The sequence below is a fragment of the Eretmochelys imbricata genome, chromosome 1 (genome assembly GCF_965152235.1).
Source record: "Eretmochelys imbricata isolate rEreImb1 chromosome 1, rEreImb1.hap1, whole genome shotgun sequence".
NCBI lineage: Eukaryota > Metazoa > Chordata > Testudines > Cheloniidae > Eretmochelys > Eretmochelys imbricata.
In genome coordinates, this window is record NC_135572.1 from 17,084,169 (window position 1) to 17,102,515 (window position 18,347).

Below are 18,347 nucleotides of genomic sequence, written 5' to 3' on the forward strand. Positions count from 1 at the left end.
CATTATGTCCAGATTGTTCTTAATGCACCCTGCGCGATTTTAAGGTTTTGTGTCCAAATGGGGCAAAATTTGTGGTTTACCCAAGTTTTCTGCATGGAAGCAGGGGATGCTCAGCAGTTCTGTGTGATATTTCATTGACGTTTTGGCTAGAGAAGTTCAGATGGGACATATATCCATCTGGATCAAAACCAGGCAGCATTTGGGGGAGCCCCTAGGAAGTAAAATTGACACCTTTCAGTCCGCTCCAGCTGTTACTAGCTTTTGATCAAGATTCCTTGCGAGGGGAGAAAATGCTCCCGTAGAACTGAACGCGTTGAACAGCCCTGTGCTGTGTTTGGCAACAGCAAACATGATAATTGTGCTTTGCAACTTCCGTCCCGAGATCTCAAAGCGATGAACAAGTGAGAACTCACCAAACCCCCCTGCAATGTAGGTTTTAGTGTCTTCATTTTACAGGCACTGAAACAGGTGCTCGGAGATCAAGGACAATATTTTCAAACCTGCATGCCTGATGTTAAGCACCTATATGATCATCCTGAGTTTCAGAGGCATTGAGGAACCACTATTCCCGCTGAATTCAACGTTGGCCTGTGTGACTTGCTGGGTAGTTCAAGGAAGTTTGAGGCAGAGCTTGGGATAGAGCCTAGGTCTAGGGACCCCACTCCTGTACCTGACACCCCACAACCATTTGCTGCTATTAATTACAGGGGAATGGTTGCTAGGAGGAGAATCTTGGCCCATGGCTTCAGTTCAGATGAAGACCAAACACTGCTGCTTATCCAAACTTGTGCAGGGCTGGCCACACAGAGAGACTTCTGATAAGACTTCTGATACTCCTCACTTCTGCTTGAGCCAGAAATGGAGTGGAAACAATCATTCAGCATTTTCTGCCCCAGCTCATGAGAAATCCAAGGGAAGGGAAGTCGATCAAACCTCTTTGAAACTCAGGAAAGTTTTGGCCGGAGATTTTCACGAAGATTTGGTGGTGGTTGGTAGCTGAGTTATTATTTTAGTAAGGTAGCATCCTTGGGATCGGGGCCCCATTGGAGAAGACAGTCCTTGCAAAGGGGAGTGGGTAGGGAAACAACATGCAAGTAAACAAATCTGATGAAGGATGGGCCCAGCTTTGTTAGCTACGTGTGTGTGGTTTGGGGTGTGGTTTGTCTTTTTAACTGGGGGCAGAGGCAAGGAAGAGGGAAGACGGACAGTCGCAGTGAAAAGCTGCTTGACCACCCCTGTTTAATGCACAAACCAGTCGAGGCTCACCCAGTCCTGGAAATGCTGACAGAGCCCAGCCTGGGAGGCATTATTGGGCATGTACCATGCTCTGTACCATGCTCCAACCCTCTCCTAGAGCCCCGTGACTGCTGCTAACCTCCACACGTGCTGTCTTCGTTCCTCCCCTCTTGCAGGCTGGCCGGGTGTTACGAGGCACTAGACGGAGGCAACACGGCGGATGCACTAGTAGATTTTACTGGCGGCGTCTCTGAGCCCATCGACCTGATGGAAGGAAACTATGTTAACGACGAAGCCAAACGAAATCTCCTCTTTGAGCAAGTGCTGAAGGTCCACAACAGGGGAGGGCTCATCAGCTGCTCCATCAAAGTAAGATGTGTTGCTGTTGTGGTTTGTCTGGTAGCCACGTTGAGAGGTCCCAGTCAGGGATCAGCTGGGCTCTGTACACACACACACACACACACACACACACGAGTGCAGTGAAAGGATGGTCCCTGCCTCAAAGAGCTGACAATCCGGGTAGATAGTGTGAGCCTGCCGTAGATCTCTCTGCCGCCGGAGCGACGCCTGATCTTCCCCTGGGAGATCAGAATTGGGCCCCTTGGAGATCAGAATTGGGCCCCTTGGTGATGCAGACACGTAAGGGAGAATTTTATTTTCGGAGTCCCTATGGCAGTGCGTCTGGGCTGGTTTACACAAGGATGGGCTGATTTGCCGTGCGTCTGGGCTGGTTTACACAAGGATGGGCTGATTTGCCATGCATCTGGGCTGGTTTGCTTTCAACCCGCTATGGATGTGGTCACTTGGTCACTTGCGATGCTAGTGCTTCCTGGGTTCGCTCGTGATAACGGAACCCCTCTCCCGACGTCCCGTGCATGTGTGTCGTAACAGATTGTAGAACCTGGAGAAGGGACAGTCTGTGTACGGGATCTGGCCCACCCCCCTGCTTTTTTGCAAACGAATGCTTGTTCCCTACAGTGTATTCTCCAGCCTGGGTGCTATTTTAACTGTCTCGGGTGCTGAGCATTCAGCATTTCCCTCGGGAGACTGTGTCACAGTCGGACTGCGTCAGGGTTCCCTGATAGCCAGCACGCATCTCCCTTCGCTCGCTTTCCCCCCGCAGGACATTCGGCTTTCCCACTCCCCTCCTTCTGGAGCTGCAGATTGTAATGGGGCAGCTCTTCCACCGGGGATCCACATGCAGTGGGAGCCCTCTGCTCGGTGCAGAAGGAGACCCCCAGCTGCCTCTTTGGCACCGTCCCTCCCTACCTTCCTGGGGTTCCATGGAGGGGCTCGCCCTGGGTTTGGGGATCTGCACAGGGAGGCGACAGGGGCAGAACTAAGGAAGTAAAATCTCCCCTGCCCCACAGCCACACGCAGCCTGCTAGGAAAAGTTCTTACAGCCCCAAGCTGAGTTACCTTCCACAAGCACCTCCGTGCTGGGAGAAAACCCTTGGTGTGGGGGGGAGGGGTGGGCTGGGAGGCAGCCATAGCTAGGGAGACCCTGGTAATGCAGGTCCCAGAGTGAGTTCAGAGGCCTCTTGCCTTCTGGAGACCCCCAGAGCTGTGAGAATCTGTTGGTTCATCTCCGGCTGGGGTGCAGGAGACAGCAAGTCTGTGGGGATGCGAACTTCCAGCTGCTTCTTTGCCAAGATGTAAATTTCTCATTCACACCCTTTTTCCCACCAAAGAATGGCCACGTGACCAGGTGATAGTCCATCTGATTTTGTTGACACCTGGCTGAGCCGTCAGTTTGCCTTTTGTCTATGAGGAACTGGTTTGTACCTGCTTTTCTAAACTTGGAATATGTCTCAATAATGTTATACAGTAGAATCTCATAACTTTACGTACAATGTAAAGGGTGACAAAAATGACTAGGGATATGGAACAGCTTCCATATGAGAAGAGATTGATAAGTCTGGGACTTTTCAGCTTGGAAAAGAGATGACTAAGGGGCGATATGATAGAGGTCTATAAAATCATGATTAGTGTGGAGAAAGTAAATAAGGAAGTGTTATTTACTCCTTCATAACACAAGAACTAGGGGTCACCAAATGAAATTAATAGGCAGCAGGTTTAAAACAAACAAAAGTAAGTATTTCTTCACACAACGCACAGTCAACCTGTGCAACTCTTTGTCAGAGGACCTTTTGAAGGCCAAGACTGTAACAGGGTTCAAGAAAGAACTAGATAAATTCATGGAGGATAGGTCCATTAATGGCTATTAGCAAGAATGGGCAGGGATGGTATCCCTACCCTCTGTTTGCCGGAAGCTGGGAATGGGCGACAGGATGGATCACTTGATGATTACCTGTTCTGTTCATTCCCTCGGGAGCACCTGGCATTGGTCAGTGTCAGAAGACTGGATACTGGGCAAGATGGACCTTTGGTCTGACCCCGTATGGCCGTTCTTATGTTAATGTTGCTACTCATATTTTACCAGGACAATAATGAACAGCATATTATGAGTTTTCAAATGATACTTCACAAGGCTTACTTTGTGCAAAATCCATTATAGTTTTGTAAACAGGGTGAACATAGTGATACGGACCATCACAGGAGTATAACCTTCTTGGAGCTGAAAGCCCCGGCCCTGGGGCTCTGCTTTGTGTTTCCCTGGCCAGGCCACCACAGCAGCTGACATGGAAGCCCGCCTGGACTGCGGTCTTGTCAAAGGACACGCCTACGCCGTGACGGACGTGCGGAAAGTCCGTCTGGGCCACGGCCTGCTGGCCTTCTTCAAGTCGGAGAAGCTGGATATGATCCGGATGCGGAACCCCTGGGGGGAGAGGGAGTGGAACGGCCCATGGAGCGACACGTGAGTAAAGCTGGGGCAAGGGGGCCTGGAGGGGGTCGCCAGCCAGCCACCCACCAGCGTTCCTCAGCCAAGATCCTGTGTGTTTGTGGGGTCTGTGGTGTGACGAGGGGTGTTATGGGCAGATGGGATGGACTGTCTGGTGAAACTCGGGGCCCTTCGCTATTTGAAAATGTTTCTGATGCCACTTGATGTCTCAGCCAAGCAATGGGCAGTTTGGCTTCTCCAATACTCATGTACACAGGCCCTTTCCTGAGCAGGCCGGGCGCTGGCTTCGGGGGCTGTTTGCGATGGGATTGCGAAGAGCTGAACGCTCTCCCTGGGGCCCAGCAGACTTTATATGGTTCATCAAGGGTCTAGTGGATGTTATGGGCCAGATCCTCAGCCTGTTTACACCCAGAGCTGCTGAAGAGGGAGTAGAGGGTGGCTTGAAGTCACCTTTTGGCTCCCCCAGTCCAGGGCTAGGCAAGGTGGCCCCCAGTAGGACTCCACCTCCGGCACCTTAGAGCTGGCGAGAATTGTGGGAGAATTGCATGCTCTGCCCTGGCACACCCCACCCCAATGCCCCCTCCGTGGAGGTAGGGGGCGCAAGTGATGTAGAGACAGCATAGATCTATCCCCCCCACACATTGTGTCATGGGGAAACCTCAGCTGCCCCTTTCTGGGCAGCTTTCCAGCTGCTTTGTGCTGCTGAGGCCGGTGCTGGAGCCTCGGATCTGGCCCTGCTGGGTTAGCCAAGCAGCTCTGCCGTGCTGCTCGTGAATCTGTTCGCCCCACTGGTGGAGCCTGAGGTGGTTGCTCTACTTGCATCAGCCAGACAGCGCAAGTTCAAGTTTGCAAGCTCGTCTGGCACAGCTGGGGGGGTTTGCAAACTCTGGGGGCCAGATCCCCAGTCTGGCCAATGTGCGCTCTGCTCAGGGCACAGGGAGGGGAGGGAAATGTTAGATCTAAGCCACTTACCCACTCCCCTGATCCTTGGGGATTGAACTAGCCCCCAGTGTAATCTAGAGCAGCCCAGGGGCTACACAAGCTTTATGCCATCCAGCTGTCTATCCCCTTTGCTCCACTGGAGGGCTCAAATGTGGCTAAAGTCATGCACAGGCCTCGTTCCGCTCTCCCCCCCCCCTTTCCCCCCCACTCGGGGCAGATCCCCCAGGCTGAATAAACAGCTGAAGCCCCGGCATGTCTCCCCTTTTTCTCTCAGTAACGATTCCCTTCTGTTCCCCTCGGCAGCTCTGAAGAGTGGCAGAAGGTGAGCAAGAGCGAGAGAGAGAAGCTGGGGATGACGGTGGAAGACGATGGGGAGTTCTGGTGAGTCCCTGCTGGGTTTTCTACAATGTCAAGGGGAAGCTGTGTGGATTGATTACTCCCACCCAACCATTTCCCATTGAACTGGCATAGGACTCGCAGCACATAACAAAGGGCGGTCTGAAAATAATCCAAGCCAGACAAGCTTCAGCGAAGGATCCAGTTCACAGCCTCGGGGGAACGCGTCAGACCATGTGGAGTTAGCTCTTTGTGACTGGAACCCTAGGCGAGCATGGCTCTTTGTCTCCCCCTACTGGCTGGTCCGCATTCAGGGGTTTTCACTTGTCGTCCTTCACTCAAGCCATAGAAGCACGGGCTTTTAAGTAGGGCTGTCAATTAATAGCAGTTAACTCACGCGATTAACTCAAAAAAATTAATCGTGATTCATCATGTTTTTAATCGCACTGTTAGTCGACAGCATACCAATTCAAATTTACTCCGTATTTTTGAATGTGTTTCTACATTTTCAAATATATTGATTTCAATTACAACCCAGAATACAAAGTGTGCATTATTCACTTTATCATTTTTACAGTGCAAACATTTGTAATAAAAATAATAATGTAAACAAAAGAAATAGTATTTTTCAGTTCACCTCATACAAGTACTGTACTGCAATCTCTTTATCGTGAAAGTGTACCTTACAAATGTAGATTTTTTTTTTTTGTTACATAACTGCACTGAAAAACAAAACAATGTAAAACTTTAGAGCCCGCAAAGTCCTACTTCTTGTTCAGCCAGTTGCTAAGACAAAAAAGTTTGTTTATATTTACGGGAGGTAATGCTGCCTGCTTCTGGTGTACAATGTCACCCGAAAGTGAGAATAGGCGTTTGCATGGCACTGCTGTAGCTGGCGTCACAAGACATTTACTTGACAGATGTGCTAAAGATTCACATGTCTCTTCATGCTTCAGCCATCGTTCCAGAGGACCATGCTTCCGTGCTGATAACGCTCATTAAAAAAACAATGTGTTAATTAAATTTGTGACTGAACTCCTTGGGGGACAATGAGCAGGGTATGTCTCCTGCTCTGTTTTACCTGCATGCTGGCATATAGTTCATGTTAGAGCAGTCTCGGATGAAGACCCAGCACATGTTGTTCGTCTTAAGAACACTTTCACTGCAGATTTGACAAAATGCAAAGAAGGTACCAATGTGAGATTTCTAAAGATAGCTACAGCACTCGACCCAGGGTTTAAGAATCTGAAGTGCCTTCCAAAATCTGAGAGGGATGAGTGTTGCGGTCCAAATACAAGACAGAACAAGCTTTAAGCAAGCAAGCAGGCTGGTCTGCCGACGGGCTCATCTGCCTGTCAGCTTTTCCACCCTCTCCTTTATTTCTCTCTCTCCCCCCGCGCATTACATACTCCAACAGATAAAAGGAATACATTGGCTTTGTATAATATTCTTATTGACCAATATCTATCTACCGCATTCCTTGCTCTGGGGTCTTGAGCCCAGTCCTGGGAGGCTTCCCACGGTTCATGTCATCTGGGCGAGATTCCAAGGTTCATGCCCTTGAGAGGAGCCATGTGTGCACTGCTCCTACACAACACTCCGGGTGTGCCCTGAATGTTGCCAAGTGCATGAACCTTATATGAATGCTACAGATGAGGTGTGCAACATGCTTTCAGAAGTCTTAAAAGAGCAACACTCCAATGTGGAAACTATAGAACCCGAACCACCAAAAAAGAAAATCTACCTTCTGCTGGTGGCATCTGACTCAGATGATGAAAGTGAACATGCACCGGTCCGCACTGCTTTGGGTTGTTATCGAGCAGAACCCATCATCAGCATGGACACGTTCTCTGGAATGGTGGTTGAGGCATGAAGGACCATACCAATCTTTAGCGCATCTGGCACGTAAATAACTTGCAACGCTGGCTACAACAGTGCAATGCAAATGCCTATTCTCACTTTGTATTCTATGTTGTAATTGAAATCAATATATTTGAAAATGTAGAAAACATCCAAAAATATTTAAATAAATGGTATTCTATTATTGTTTAACAGTGCGATTAATCGCAATTATTTTTTTTAATCACTTGACAGCCCTACTTTTAAGTAGAGATTTTCAAAGGAGTCTTTCAATGGGATTTGGGTGCCTAACTCCTTAAGCACCTTTGGAAATCCAGCCTTAGCTCTGTAAGTGCTGGGTTCAAATCCTTCTGGTGTTCCACCTATAACAGACACAAGTAGTAGATAAATCATCCATAAATGCATGGGAAGACAGGACTAGAACTCTGCTCCTTCAGCTCCAAAAACCGCAAGTCTCTGCCACTCGAGCTAAAGGATTGTTCTCATTGCTTTCTCTGAGACCATGTCCTGTAGCCACTCTGTGGAGCACCAGCCACTAGAGGGCAGCATCACACACCCAGTACATAACAGCTGATCCCTGGCTGCTTGCCCGGTATTGGCCACACAACGTGAGCTGTGGGCACACGAGGCTCAGCCCTGCCAATAACCCCTTTCCTGTTGTAGGATGACATTTGAAGACTTCTGCAAATATTTCACCGACATCGTCAAGTGCCGTCTCATAAACACCTCCTACCTGAGCATCCACAAGACGTGGGAGGAGGCGGTGATGCGCGGGGCGTGGACGAGACACGACGAGCCCCTCAAGAACCGCTCCGGAGGCTGTATCAACCACAAAGCCACCTTCTTGCAGAACCCCCAGGTGAGACAGCAGAGAGGCGAGGAGAAGAGGACCTGCCAGGAATGGCCTGAGGCCTGGCAGGGTAACAAGGAGCCTGGTTGGGCCATTGGAGGCCAAAGTCTGGAGTGGCTTCCAGACTCCTAAACAGAGCAGCCAGCCATGGTGCTGTTCTGGGGTTAACCCCCTGCAATGTGCTTTTCTGTGCTTTTTGTCTCTGGCGCTGAGAGCTAGCCATTGGATTTTTGGCTAAGTGCATCAAAACCAAAGGAAACACGTCTGTGCACAACAAAGCCACTGCCTTTTGGAAATGAGAGGAAGCATTGTCCAGTGGTTAGAGCACTCGCACTAGACCTGGGTTCAAGTCCCTGCTCCGCCCAACTCCTTTGTACCTCAGTTCCCCATCTGTACAATGGGGATAATAGCACAGGGGTGTTGTGAGGATAAAAACATTACAAATTGTGAGGGGCTCAGATCCGAGAGTGATAGGATGCATAGATGAGATAAATCCTGTGCAACCCATGCTTGGGCCTTCCCAGACAGAGCCAGGTCAGACTGGGTGCTGAACTTCAGACACAAGTGCAAGTCCCCTTGGCATCAGGCTTAGTCCACTGAACACAGGTTCACTTGCTGGATTTGGACCCGGGTTATATCCAGAAGTAAGAAAGCTCATGCACCCCTCTTTGCACCACTCACCCCTTCTCTCCCTGCTCCCCCTCGCCATCAGCATGCCTTACAGAACAGGAGGCCTCTCACCTTTCCTCTCTCGGTTGTGTCATTACTTCTAGTACGCGTTTGATGTAAAAAAGGCAGAAGACGAAGTGCTAATCAGCATCCAGCAGAAACCAAAGAGGACCAGCCGCAGAGAGGGCAAAGGAGAGAACTTGGCCATTGGGTTTGAGATCCACAAGGTAAGCTGGGGTATGTACACTGTTGGCCTGAATGCTTGTTGCCTGGGTGCATTAGGGTGGGCAGATGGCTCAGGAAGCTTCTCCAGCAAACCCAAGCAGGACCCAGAACGCTGCTGTTGGTATCACTTCCCTGTGCATAAGTAAGGGATAGATGGAAAGTCCAGCTGCCCCATGACATTAGGGGGCATGGTCATTTGAGTTGAAGGTGTTACTAGGCTCCTCCCCTCTCTGCAGCTGGTAGCACAGGGGGAGAGGAGGATTGCACCCTACACATGGTGTCACTGCTCTCGAGTGTGGGGTTCTCAGGCACAGATCGCTGATGTCAGCAACTCACACACACGGGAAGACAGTGCATTGCACAGACAGGGTCTGTGGTCACCAGATCTCTGGCCTGTCCTTGTAACTGAGGTCGGAGGAACCGAAGACCTGTAGTAGAAAAAGCATTGTGGGAAGACATGATAGAGGAGGGAGGATCCTAGAGAGAACAAGGCCAGGGATAATTGAAATCACTTTCTCCCAGAAACTGAAGGTACCTACACTTTAAGCCTGGCCTGGGTCATGTGGCAGTGGCCGGGAAATGACTAGTATTCCTGGGTGCCACTGGCTTAGTCATACCTGTCAGCATGAAAGTGGTAGGAGGGGGCACCAAGGGTGTTAGTATCAGAAAGATTGGGACACTGGGAGAGCTTTCAGAGAGGTAGGGCAGTAAATACACACACACACACAGAGCAAAGCAGAAGGGATAGCCCCTGCTAAATAGGAATGGTTGATCTGTTACCCTGAGCACTCAACCTCCCTTTAACCTACCTGGCGTGGTGCTCCATCTCTCGCTAGTAGCTAGACCACATAGAGCGGTTTATGAGTCTGCTCCTGTCTCTGCTGGAGCTGATGTTTTAGCTCAAGCTGCAGAGGCTTCTGCTTCTAGATCCGGACACCGTGGGTTCAGTCCCTGCAGATGCACCCACACGAGGGGCCATTATTCCATGGGTATTGAAAAGAGGGGCTGAGTATCCTGTTGTGATCTGTGCCCAGGTTGAACTGAACCGGAATTACAGGATGCACACCTTGCAGCAGCAAGTGGCCACCTCCATCTACATTAACTCCCGGAGCATCTTCCTGAGGACAGACCTGAAGGAAGGCCGCTATGTCATCATTCCAACTACCTTCGACCCGGGTCACATGGGAGAGTTTCTTCTCCGGGTTTTCACAGACGTGCCTGCAGATTGCAGGTAAGGAGCCCATCTTCTTATCCTCAGTGTCACGTGGCGAACTGGAACAGGGTAAACTCTCTGGGCTCCCATAAATGATCTGGAGGATGGTGTGGATTGCACCCTCAGCAAGTTTGCAGATGACACTAAACTGGGAGGAGAGGTAGATACGCTGGAGGGTAGGGATAGGAAACAGAGGGCCCTAGACAAATTAGAGGATTGGGCCAAAAGAAATCTGATGAGGTTCAACAAGGACAAGTGCAGAGTCCTGCACTTAGGACGGAAGAATCCCATGCACCGCTACAGACCAGGGACCGAATGGCTCGGCAGCAGTTCTGCAGCAAAGGACCTAGGGGTTACAGTGGACGAGAAGGTGGATGTGAATCAACAGTGTGCCCTTGTTGCCAAGAAGGCCAATGGGATTTTGAGATGTATAAGTAGGGGCATTGCCAGCAGATCGAGGGACGTGATCGTTCCCCTCTATTCGGCATTGGTGAGGCCTCATCTGGAGTACTGTGTCCAGTTTTGGGCCCCACACTACAAGAAGGATGTGGAAAAATTGGAAAGAGTCCAGCGGAGGACAACAAAAGTGATTAGAGGACTGGAACACATGACTTACGAGGAGAGGCTGAGGGAACTGGGATTGTTTAGTCTGCGGAAGAGAAGAATGAGGGGGGATTTGATAGCTGCTTTCAACTACCTGAAAGGGGGTTCCAAAGAGGATGGCTCTAGACTGTTCTCAGTGGTAGCTGATGACAGAACAAGGAGTAATGGTCTCAAGTTACAGTGGGGGAGGTTTAGGTTGGATATTAGGAAATACTTTTTCACTAGGAAGGTGGTGAAACACTATAATGTGTTACCTAGGGAGGTGGTGGAATGTCCTTCCTTCGAAGTTTTTAAGGTCAGGCTTGCAAAGCCCTGGCTGGGATGATTTAGTTGGGGATTGGTCCTGCTTTGAGCAGGGGGTTGGACTAGATGACCTCCTGAGGTCCCTTCCAACCCTGATATTCTATGATTCTATGAACCCCTGCCCTGTCCCGAAGGAAGCTCTCAGTAAGGGCCTGTTGCAGGAGTGTTCTGGCACAATGTGACTTAGCAGGTGAATTTGCAGATCACAAGCTGCTTAAGAACCTGATAGATGTTCGTGATCACAGGGCGACCTAGTGGGTTAATGACCCAGTGTGCAAACTAAGGTGTTTCTTAGTAAAACAAATGAGGAAGGGAAGGATGGCCCAGTGGTTAGGGCACTAACTGGGGACTTGGGAGATTCCTAGGATTCCAATTTCAGTTCCCTGCTCTGCCACAGACTTCCTGTGCGACCTTGAGCCAGTCGCTTGGTCTCTCTGTGCCTCAGTGTCCCATCTGTAAAATGGGGATAAAAGCACCTCCCTACCTCACTGAGAGGATAATACGTTAAAGATGGGGAGGTGCTCACATGCTCGGGTGAGGGGCACCATGTCAGTACAATAGCTAGCTCGGTAGAAGGAGCTTGCTCCTTATGTGAGGAATAAATCCATGCTCCACAACTAACATGTGCCCTGTCCTAGAATTTGCACTTTCTTTCGCCCTTATTTTTATTCTCTGCAAGAAAGAAAGAAAATGGCAAGGAAGGTAGGGCGGGAGTGAGGTGTAAATTCTGCCAGACTCATTGCAGGCTGTACAGGAATTGGGGGATTCCTGGGGGTATTTTCTTTTCTCTCCCCATTTCCCAACTGCTAAGTTGCAAAGCAGCGCGTGTTTAATGTGGTGTGGAAACAAAGTGACCTCACTCGGTCTTCCCCATCCTCTGCCCTTCCAGTCACCAAACCCGCACAGAGTTTGCAGTGGGCTTCCTTTCAGTGGGGACCCAACTGGCCAGCCAGCCGTGTGCACCTCACTCCCTCCTCCAGAAGCATCTGGAGCAATATCCAGATCTGCCTCAGAATGCCACGCAACAGGGCTGTGCTCAGAGGCACCAACTTCTACTGTGCCGGGGAGAGCTCAACCCCCGCTTTGCCCCAGGCCCTGCCCCCACTCCACTCCTTCCCCAAGGCCCCACCCCTGCCCCACCTCCTCTCCACCCCCACCCTGCCTCTTCCCGCCCTGTTCCACCCCCTCCCCCGAGTGCACCCCGCCCTTGCTTTTCCCGAGGAACAGCTGATCACGGGTGGCACTGGGATAGAGGGGGAGGTGCTGATTGGTGGGGCCGCCAGCGGGCAGGAGGCGTTGTGGGGAGGGGGAGGCGCAGGTCAGGGTGGCTGTGGGTGGGTGCTCCAGCCCCGGAGCACCCACGGAATCGGTGCCAACGGCTCTGCTGTTAGAAAGAGCCATTAGCTCTGAGAGCCCAGGCGTGTCTGACATGACATCTCCCTTGCTGTTGATTCCCCACGCAGAGAGCTGACCTTGGACGAGCCTCCTCGCACCTGCTGGAGTGGAATGTGTGGCTATCCACAAGTGGTGTCCCAGGTCCATGTCCTGGCAGCAGCTGGGCTGAAGAACCAGGATTTCCAAGGAGGTACTGGCCGTTTTATTGCTTGTTCTGTGCTCACTGAGGGACTGGGAACCAATGTTGAGCTTTGGTTTTGTTCGAAGGAGAGTAGGACCAAGTCCTTTGTTTTCAGATCATGTTCCAGGGCCTCCAGCACATGCTGATGATCCAACAGGGGCTAAGGCAGAGTACCATGGGGACGGGTGCCTTCAAAATACAAGAGATGGATCAGATTTGGCCCAGTGGTTTATTTCACAGAGACCCATTTGGAAGACAGGATGGAGAGGGACCTTCTGGGTCAATGATCCCAGTCCCCTGCCATTGTAGGCATCATTCATAATACTCCTGCAGGATCGGTTCTCCACAGCCCTGCATCTTACGTGGTCACATACCCCTGTGCAGCATAGGTGTATGATTACCCGAGGTGCCAGGCAATGGAGAATCAGACCCACGACCTCCCCTGGAGATATGGGTCAGGGAGCCAGAGGGTTCCAATGATACAGTGAAGTCGCTGTTAGAAAATCAGCAGAAGAGGAGCATCTTGTGAGACTCACTCTAGACACTCGCAAGGGCTCCGTAAAGATCAAAAAGCCTCTATGGGTGTCAAGGCTTTCACAGGTGGTAGCCGTGCTGAGATCCTGGGACACTAACAGAATGGCTCTGCATAGATTTAGAGTCACCGCATCACCCTGCCCTGTAAGGCACGATCACGGAAAGGACATTGCAGAAGGCTGGAGGCGTACGAGAGATAACAGGCAGCACGTTACACAGTGCATAATCACACTCACAATCATGGGCTGCAAGGCGTTACGGAGACCGATGGTTCAGCGAGATCGAAACAAAGGGTCAGACGCTGTTCGTCACTAAGCATGGCCTTTGCAATTCCAGAAGGGAAGTTACACAGGCTCAAAGTGGTTACAGGGTTACAGAGCATGTATCTCTGCATAGTTGGCAGGTGCATGGTGGGGAGGGTGCTGGGAGGTTCATGTGGCTTTTTTAAAGCATCAGGTCTAGGCCCTTGCCAGGGTACTGAACTGCTTGCCTCCCGCCTCCTCTATCCTTTGGGGATGGGCAGTGGATTCTCCAGAGGCGTGCACCTTCTCTTGGCACTTTGCCATTTTCAGGGCCTCTCATCAGGAAGACAGCAGTACTGCCCCCCCCCCAGAATTGTGCTGGTGAGTCCTAGCTCCTTTCTTGGCTGCTAAAGAGAGAGACCTTGCAAGGGGCCTCCACCCCTCCACTCAGTTTCACCACTTACATCTGGATCAAGAAACCCTAGGATAATAGTGGCTGGGCGGGGGGAGAGGGGTGGCTTTTGCTAGTTCTGCTTTTAGAAGAAACACGGGAGCTGCTGTGGACGTTCATGACTTTTCCAGATTGGAACTCATCCTATCACAGCCCTTCTCACCACCTCTCTTGCCCTGACCGGTAATGAGTTCCCAGGCAATTTGCATCAAGGGCGTCCCTTGCAGGGCTTTGAGAAGGATCCTTGTAGCAAACCGGCTGTTCCAAGACTAACACGGCTCCTTTCTTATGCTGTGAATGCTGCAAACAACGCCCTTCTGGGCTCTCCAGCAGGGGCGTAGAGGGGTTTATCCGAGGCAGGTTTCTCCTCAGGGGAGAGCCAATGATTTGATGGCTCCCTACTCATAGAACCCATCAGCCTGAGTCGTCTCTCACTTACTCTGGTGTAAGCCAGGAGCAGTTCCACTTCACTGGCAGATGGAGTCAGTGGGCTGACTAGGGGGCTGGTCTGAGACGACGGAGAGCTGGGTTCTAGTCCCAGCTCTGCTCCTGGGCAAGTCACATCATCTCCGGGCTATTGCTTCCCCTTCCAGCCTTTTTCAGGCACTCCGCTACTGTGGCGATGAGCATGGTTACGAACCTTTAGAAATCAGGGGGATCAAGTCAGTGATGTGAACGGGGAATCCAGCCTGACATCTGGATCGTATGGTGTAGGGCTCCTTCGTCCTCATTCCCACCTGTGCTCTGGTTTTCATGGATAACCAGTTTCCTGGGATCCCATGCTGCTGTTCTAAAGACGTGCTCTGTTGGAGAAGGAAATCAACCAACAGAGCCTCTTCTACACCCTCCGAGATCTTGGCTCTGAAGAACTGGGTCCCGGGTACAGTGTGATTAGGCGGCTGCAAGGTGGAGACTTTTACACCAAGATGCCACCTGCAGCCTCTGGAATGGCATTTCCCTGCTGTATTCCAGCTGTTCCACTGCTTCAAGCCGCAAAGCATGCTGCCCTCTGAGTAGATGTGAGATCACTGAGATCAGGGCAGAGCAATACCAGCAGCAGGGTGTCCTCCACACTCAGCAATTCGTGTGCATTGGTGGTTCCCAGGGCAGTTGTGTGTCTCCTGTCTCCCAACCCTTCCCGGACATTTGGGGTCAGTGATTTATGGGTGGAATTTGGCTCTGGCTGGTGGAAAATGAGGCTTTCATGGATCTTCCCAAAGAAGCGTTTGGAAAGCATGGCTGCGAAATCCTGCAGCTGTTTCTAATCCTGGAAGCAAGGAGCCCTGGGAAGTGGAAAGTTACGGAGTAGGGGGGCAGTAAATCACTGCCAAGTTTTCTCTGGGAACAAGAGATGAGGAAGTTCAGTCTCTGGCCTTGGGAAGTGGATTGGTTTGTTCCTCAGCATTCCCAGTGTGCATTTGGATGGAACATTGTCACCTTGCTGTGTTTCCTTGGCAGTTACCAAAGGCTCTTGTGAGAGCATTAACCTTGCAGCCTGCTCTGCTCCTCAAACAATGATTCATTCTCCACGACAAACACAGGGACATGGGCCTGCTTCCTAACGGGGAAATGTTGGTTATGGTGGGATCCTTCTTCTCTGGCCCTGCAGCTCACGCAGTCACCCAGGCCCTGACTTGATTGCTTCACCCTGTGTCTGGCCTGCCCGCAGCCCCCGTGACACCTCCTTCCAGTCCAGCCAGCGCACAGCTGCTACAATGAACTGCCTTGCCCGGCAGGCTGACTCTGTAACATGCCCATCCTTGAGCCTCCCCCTGGTCCCCCTGCCACCCATCACGTCTAGCTTCAACTCTTCTCAGCCTCAAGACTCCACACCATCCTGCTCCCTCCCTCCCTCCTCCACCCGTGCTCATCCCACCTCCCACTCCAACCTGCAGCCTCTTCTCTTTGTTGCCCCTAAGTGCCTGCCCCAAGTCGAGTGACCAGATAGCAAATGTGAAAAACTGGGACAGGGTGAAGGGTAATAGGCACCTATATGAGAACAAGCCCCGAATATCGGCACTGTCCCTATAAAATTGGGACATCTTTGCCTTGCTCCAACAAGCCACCACCCTCTCTGCCCTCAAGCCCCTCCCTGAGACACATGTTGCCCCCAAGAAATAATCCAACTATCCTGTAATTCTCATTTCTTCTTCGAGTGCTTGCTCATGTTGATTCCAAGGAGGTGTGTGTGTGCACAGTCATCGGAAGGTTGTTTCCTAGGGGTACCCATCGGGTCGGCTGTGGAGACCCCTGGAGTCACGCCTTCCTGGCGGTGTATATAGGTCCCTGCCAACCCATTGCCTCTTCAGTTCCTTCTTGTCGCCAGTGACGGTCGTTGGAGCAGCTCTTCTCTTGCAATGGCAAGCGATCCCCTAGTGGCCTCTTTCTTGTTATACCTGTAAATAGTTGAAAACTTAGTATTAGTTCAAGTAGTTCCTAGTTAGTTTAGATAAGTTTCAGTTGGAGGTTCCCCCCACCACATTCTCCTCCCTGGGGATCGGGGCATGCCTCGGTCTCAAGGGTTCAAACTGTGCGGGTCCTGTCTGAAGTCTATGCCAAAGGGAGACCCACACGACTCCTGCTTCAAGTGTCTGGGGGAAGCCCATCAGACTGAGAAGTGCAAAATCTGTAGAGGCTTCTTCCCAAGGACTAAAAAGGAGAGGGAATTTAGGCTGACGTGGCTCCTCATGGAGTCAGCCCTTCGACCCCAGTCAGCACAGGTTTATCCGACCCCAAGCCCAGCACTTTGGTGTGGAGTGCACTGGCCTCCGTAAGAGAGGCTGTGGTTCTGAGAAAGGACCTGGGCTCCAGGGACCCTAGGCACCGCCACTCCCTGGCGTCGAAGACCTCCTCCGGTATGAGTGCCCGGCACCTCTCCCATTCGCCGATGCCACAAAAGAAAGAAGGCTGACAGAGGTCGCTCTCCCACTAAAGCAGTGGAACGAGGAGGCGCCAGTGGGGTGTGTCCCACTCCGGGACACCCTGCTCCGGCTCCCACTCAGCAAGCACTGTTGACTCTGGCCTCGCACGGAGGTCCGTCAAGTCTGGTTCTAGTGGACTCCCCAGTGCAGAAGTGTCAGAAGGAGGATTTAGACTTTCCTGCCATGCCGGACACCTTTGAGGCGGCAAGGGACCTCATAGTGATGATGGCGAAGTGTATTCTATTGGGGGTGGGGGTGTTTCCAGCTTCACATTGCCAACTAGCAGGCAGTCCTTGGCCGCTATAGTTTTAATTCTTGGAATATGTCCAAATTTAAGGAGCTCCTTCTGGCAGACTCCCGCTCAGAGTTTGCTGCTGTCCTTGAGGAAGGCAAGGTCATCATGAGGATCTCCTTACAGGCCTCCCTAGATTCAGCGGACTCTGCAATCCATACCAGGGCGACAGCCATAGCCATGAGAAGGAGCTCATGGTTTCAGTTGTCGGGACTCCCACACGAGGTCCTGCAGACCATTCAGGACTTGCCTTTCGACTGCGTAGGGCTCTTCTCGGAGCAAACAGACACTAAGCTCCGCAGCCTGAAGGACTCACGGGCAACTCTGAAGTCCTTGGGGCTTCATATGCCAGCCCCCCGGAGGAAGCATTTTAAACCGCAGACTGCCCCTCACTTCTACCCAGCTCCTCCTAGACAGGACTATAGCAGAAAGCGGTGCAGGAGAAAAAGACAGAGACCTTCTCAGTCCTCCTCTAGCCAGGGCCAGGGCTCAGCAAAGCAGCCCTCAGCCTCAAAGCCAAACTTTTGAAGGTGCACCTGAGGGCAACGCACCAGTTCAGATCCCAGATCCTTCCCCTCCTTTTGTGAATCGTCTATCCCATTTCTAACACGCCTGGGCACAAATCACCTCAGACCAATGGGTCTTGAGCACAGTAGAATTGGGATATTCTCTCCAATTCTGTTCCCTCCTGCTTTCCCACCCTCCTTCCCCATCCCTCTTCAGGGACCCTTCTCACAAGTAACTTTTCATGCAGGAGGTGCAAACGCTCCTACAACTTGGGATGGTGGAGGAGGTCCCTCTAGAATTCAGGGGCAGGAGATTCTATTCCCGATATTTCCTAATCCTGAAGGCCAAGGGTGAGCTCAGACCTATTTTAGACCTGTGAAACCTCAACAAATTCATGAAGAAGATAAAGTTCTGCATAGTCTCCCTGGCTTCCATTGTCCCCTTCCTGGATCCGGGGGACTGGTACGCTGCCCTCAACTTGAAGGACACTTACTTTCACATGTCCATGATCCTGTCCCACAGATAGTTCCTCTGCTTTGTGGTCAACAATACCCACTGACAGTTCACAGCCCACCCCTTCACCTTTTCGGTAGCCCCTCGGGTGTTCACCAAGTCCATGTCAGTCATGGCAGCCTTCCTGCGGAAACGGCAGGTGCAAGTATTCCCGTACCTCAATGACTGGCTAATCAAAGGCCGCTCCAGGGCCCAGGTGGAGGTCCATGTGAGCCTAATTCAAACGACATTCCACAGGTTCAGCCTGATACTGAATCTGGCAAAGTCGACC

The 18,347-nt window shown here is 51.4% G+C and overlaps 1 protein-coding gene across 2 annotated transcripts in view; it reads left to right on the forward strand.

Moving 5' to 3' along the window:
• Positions 1–18,347, forward strand: part of CAPN5 (calpain 5) — a 133,264-nt gene that overhangs the window by 101,240 nt on the left and 13,677 nt on the right. For both annotated transcript variants that reach the window (XM_077807092.1, XM_077807099.1), the window contains 7 exons: positions 1,413–1,605; positions 3,861–4,054; positions 5,285–5,362; positions 7,841–8,036; positions 8,801–8,923; positions 9,956–10,152; positions 12,504–12,625. In XM_077807092.1, coding sequence (XP_077663218.1) covers positions 1,413–1,605; positions 3,861–4,054; positions 5,285–5,362; positions 7,841–8,036; positions 8,801–8,923; positions 9,956–10,152; positions 12,504–12,625 — 1,103 coding nt within the window. The remainder of the gene's footprint in view (positions 1–1,412; positions 1,606–3,860; positions 4,055–5,284; positions 5,363–7,840; positions 8,037–8,800; positions 8,924–9,955; positions 10,153–12,503; positions 12,626–18,347) is intronic.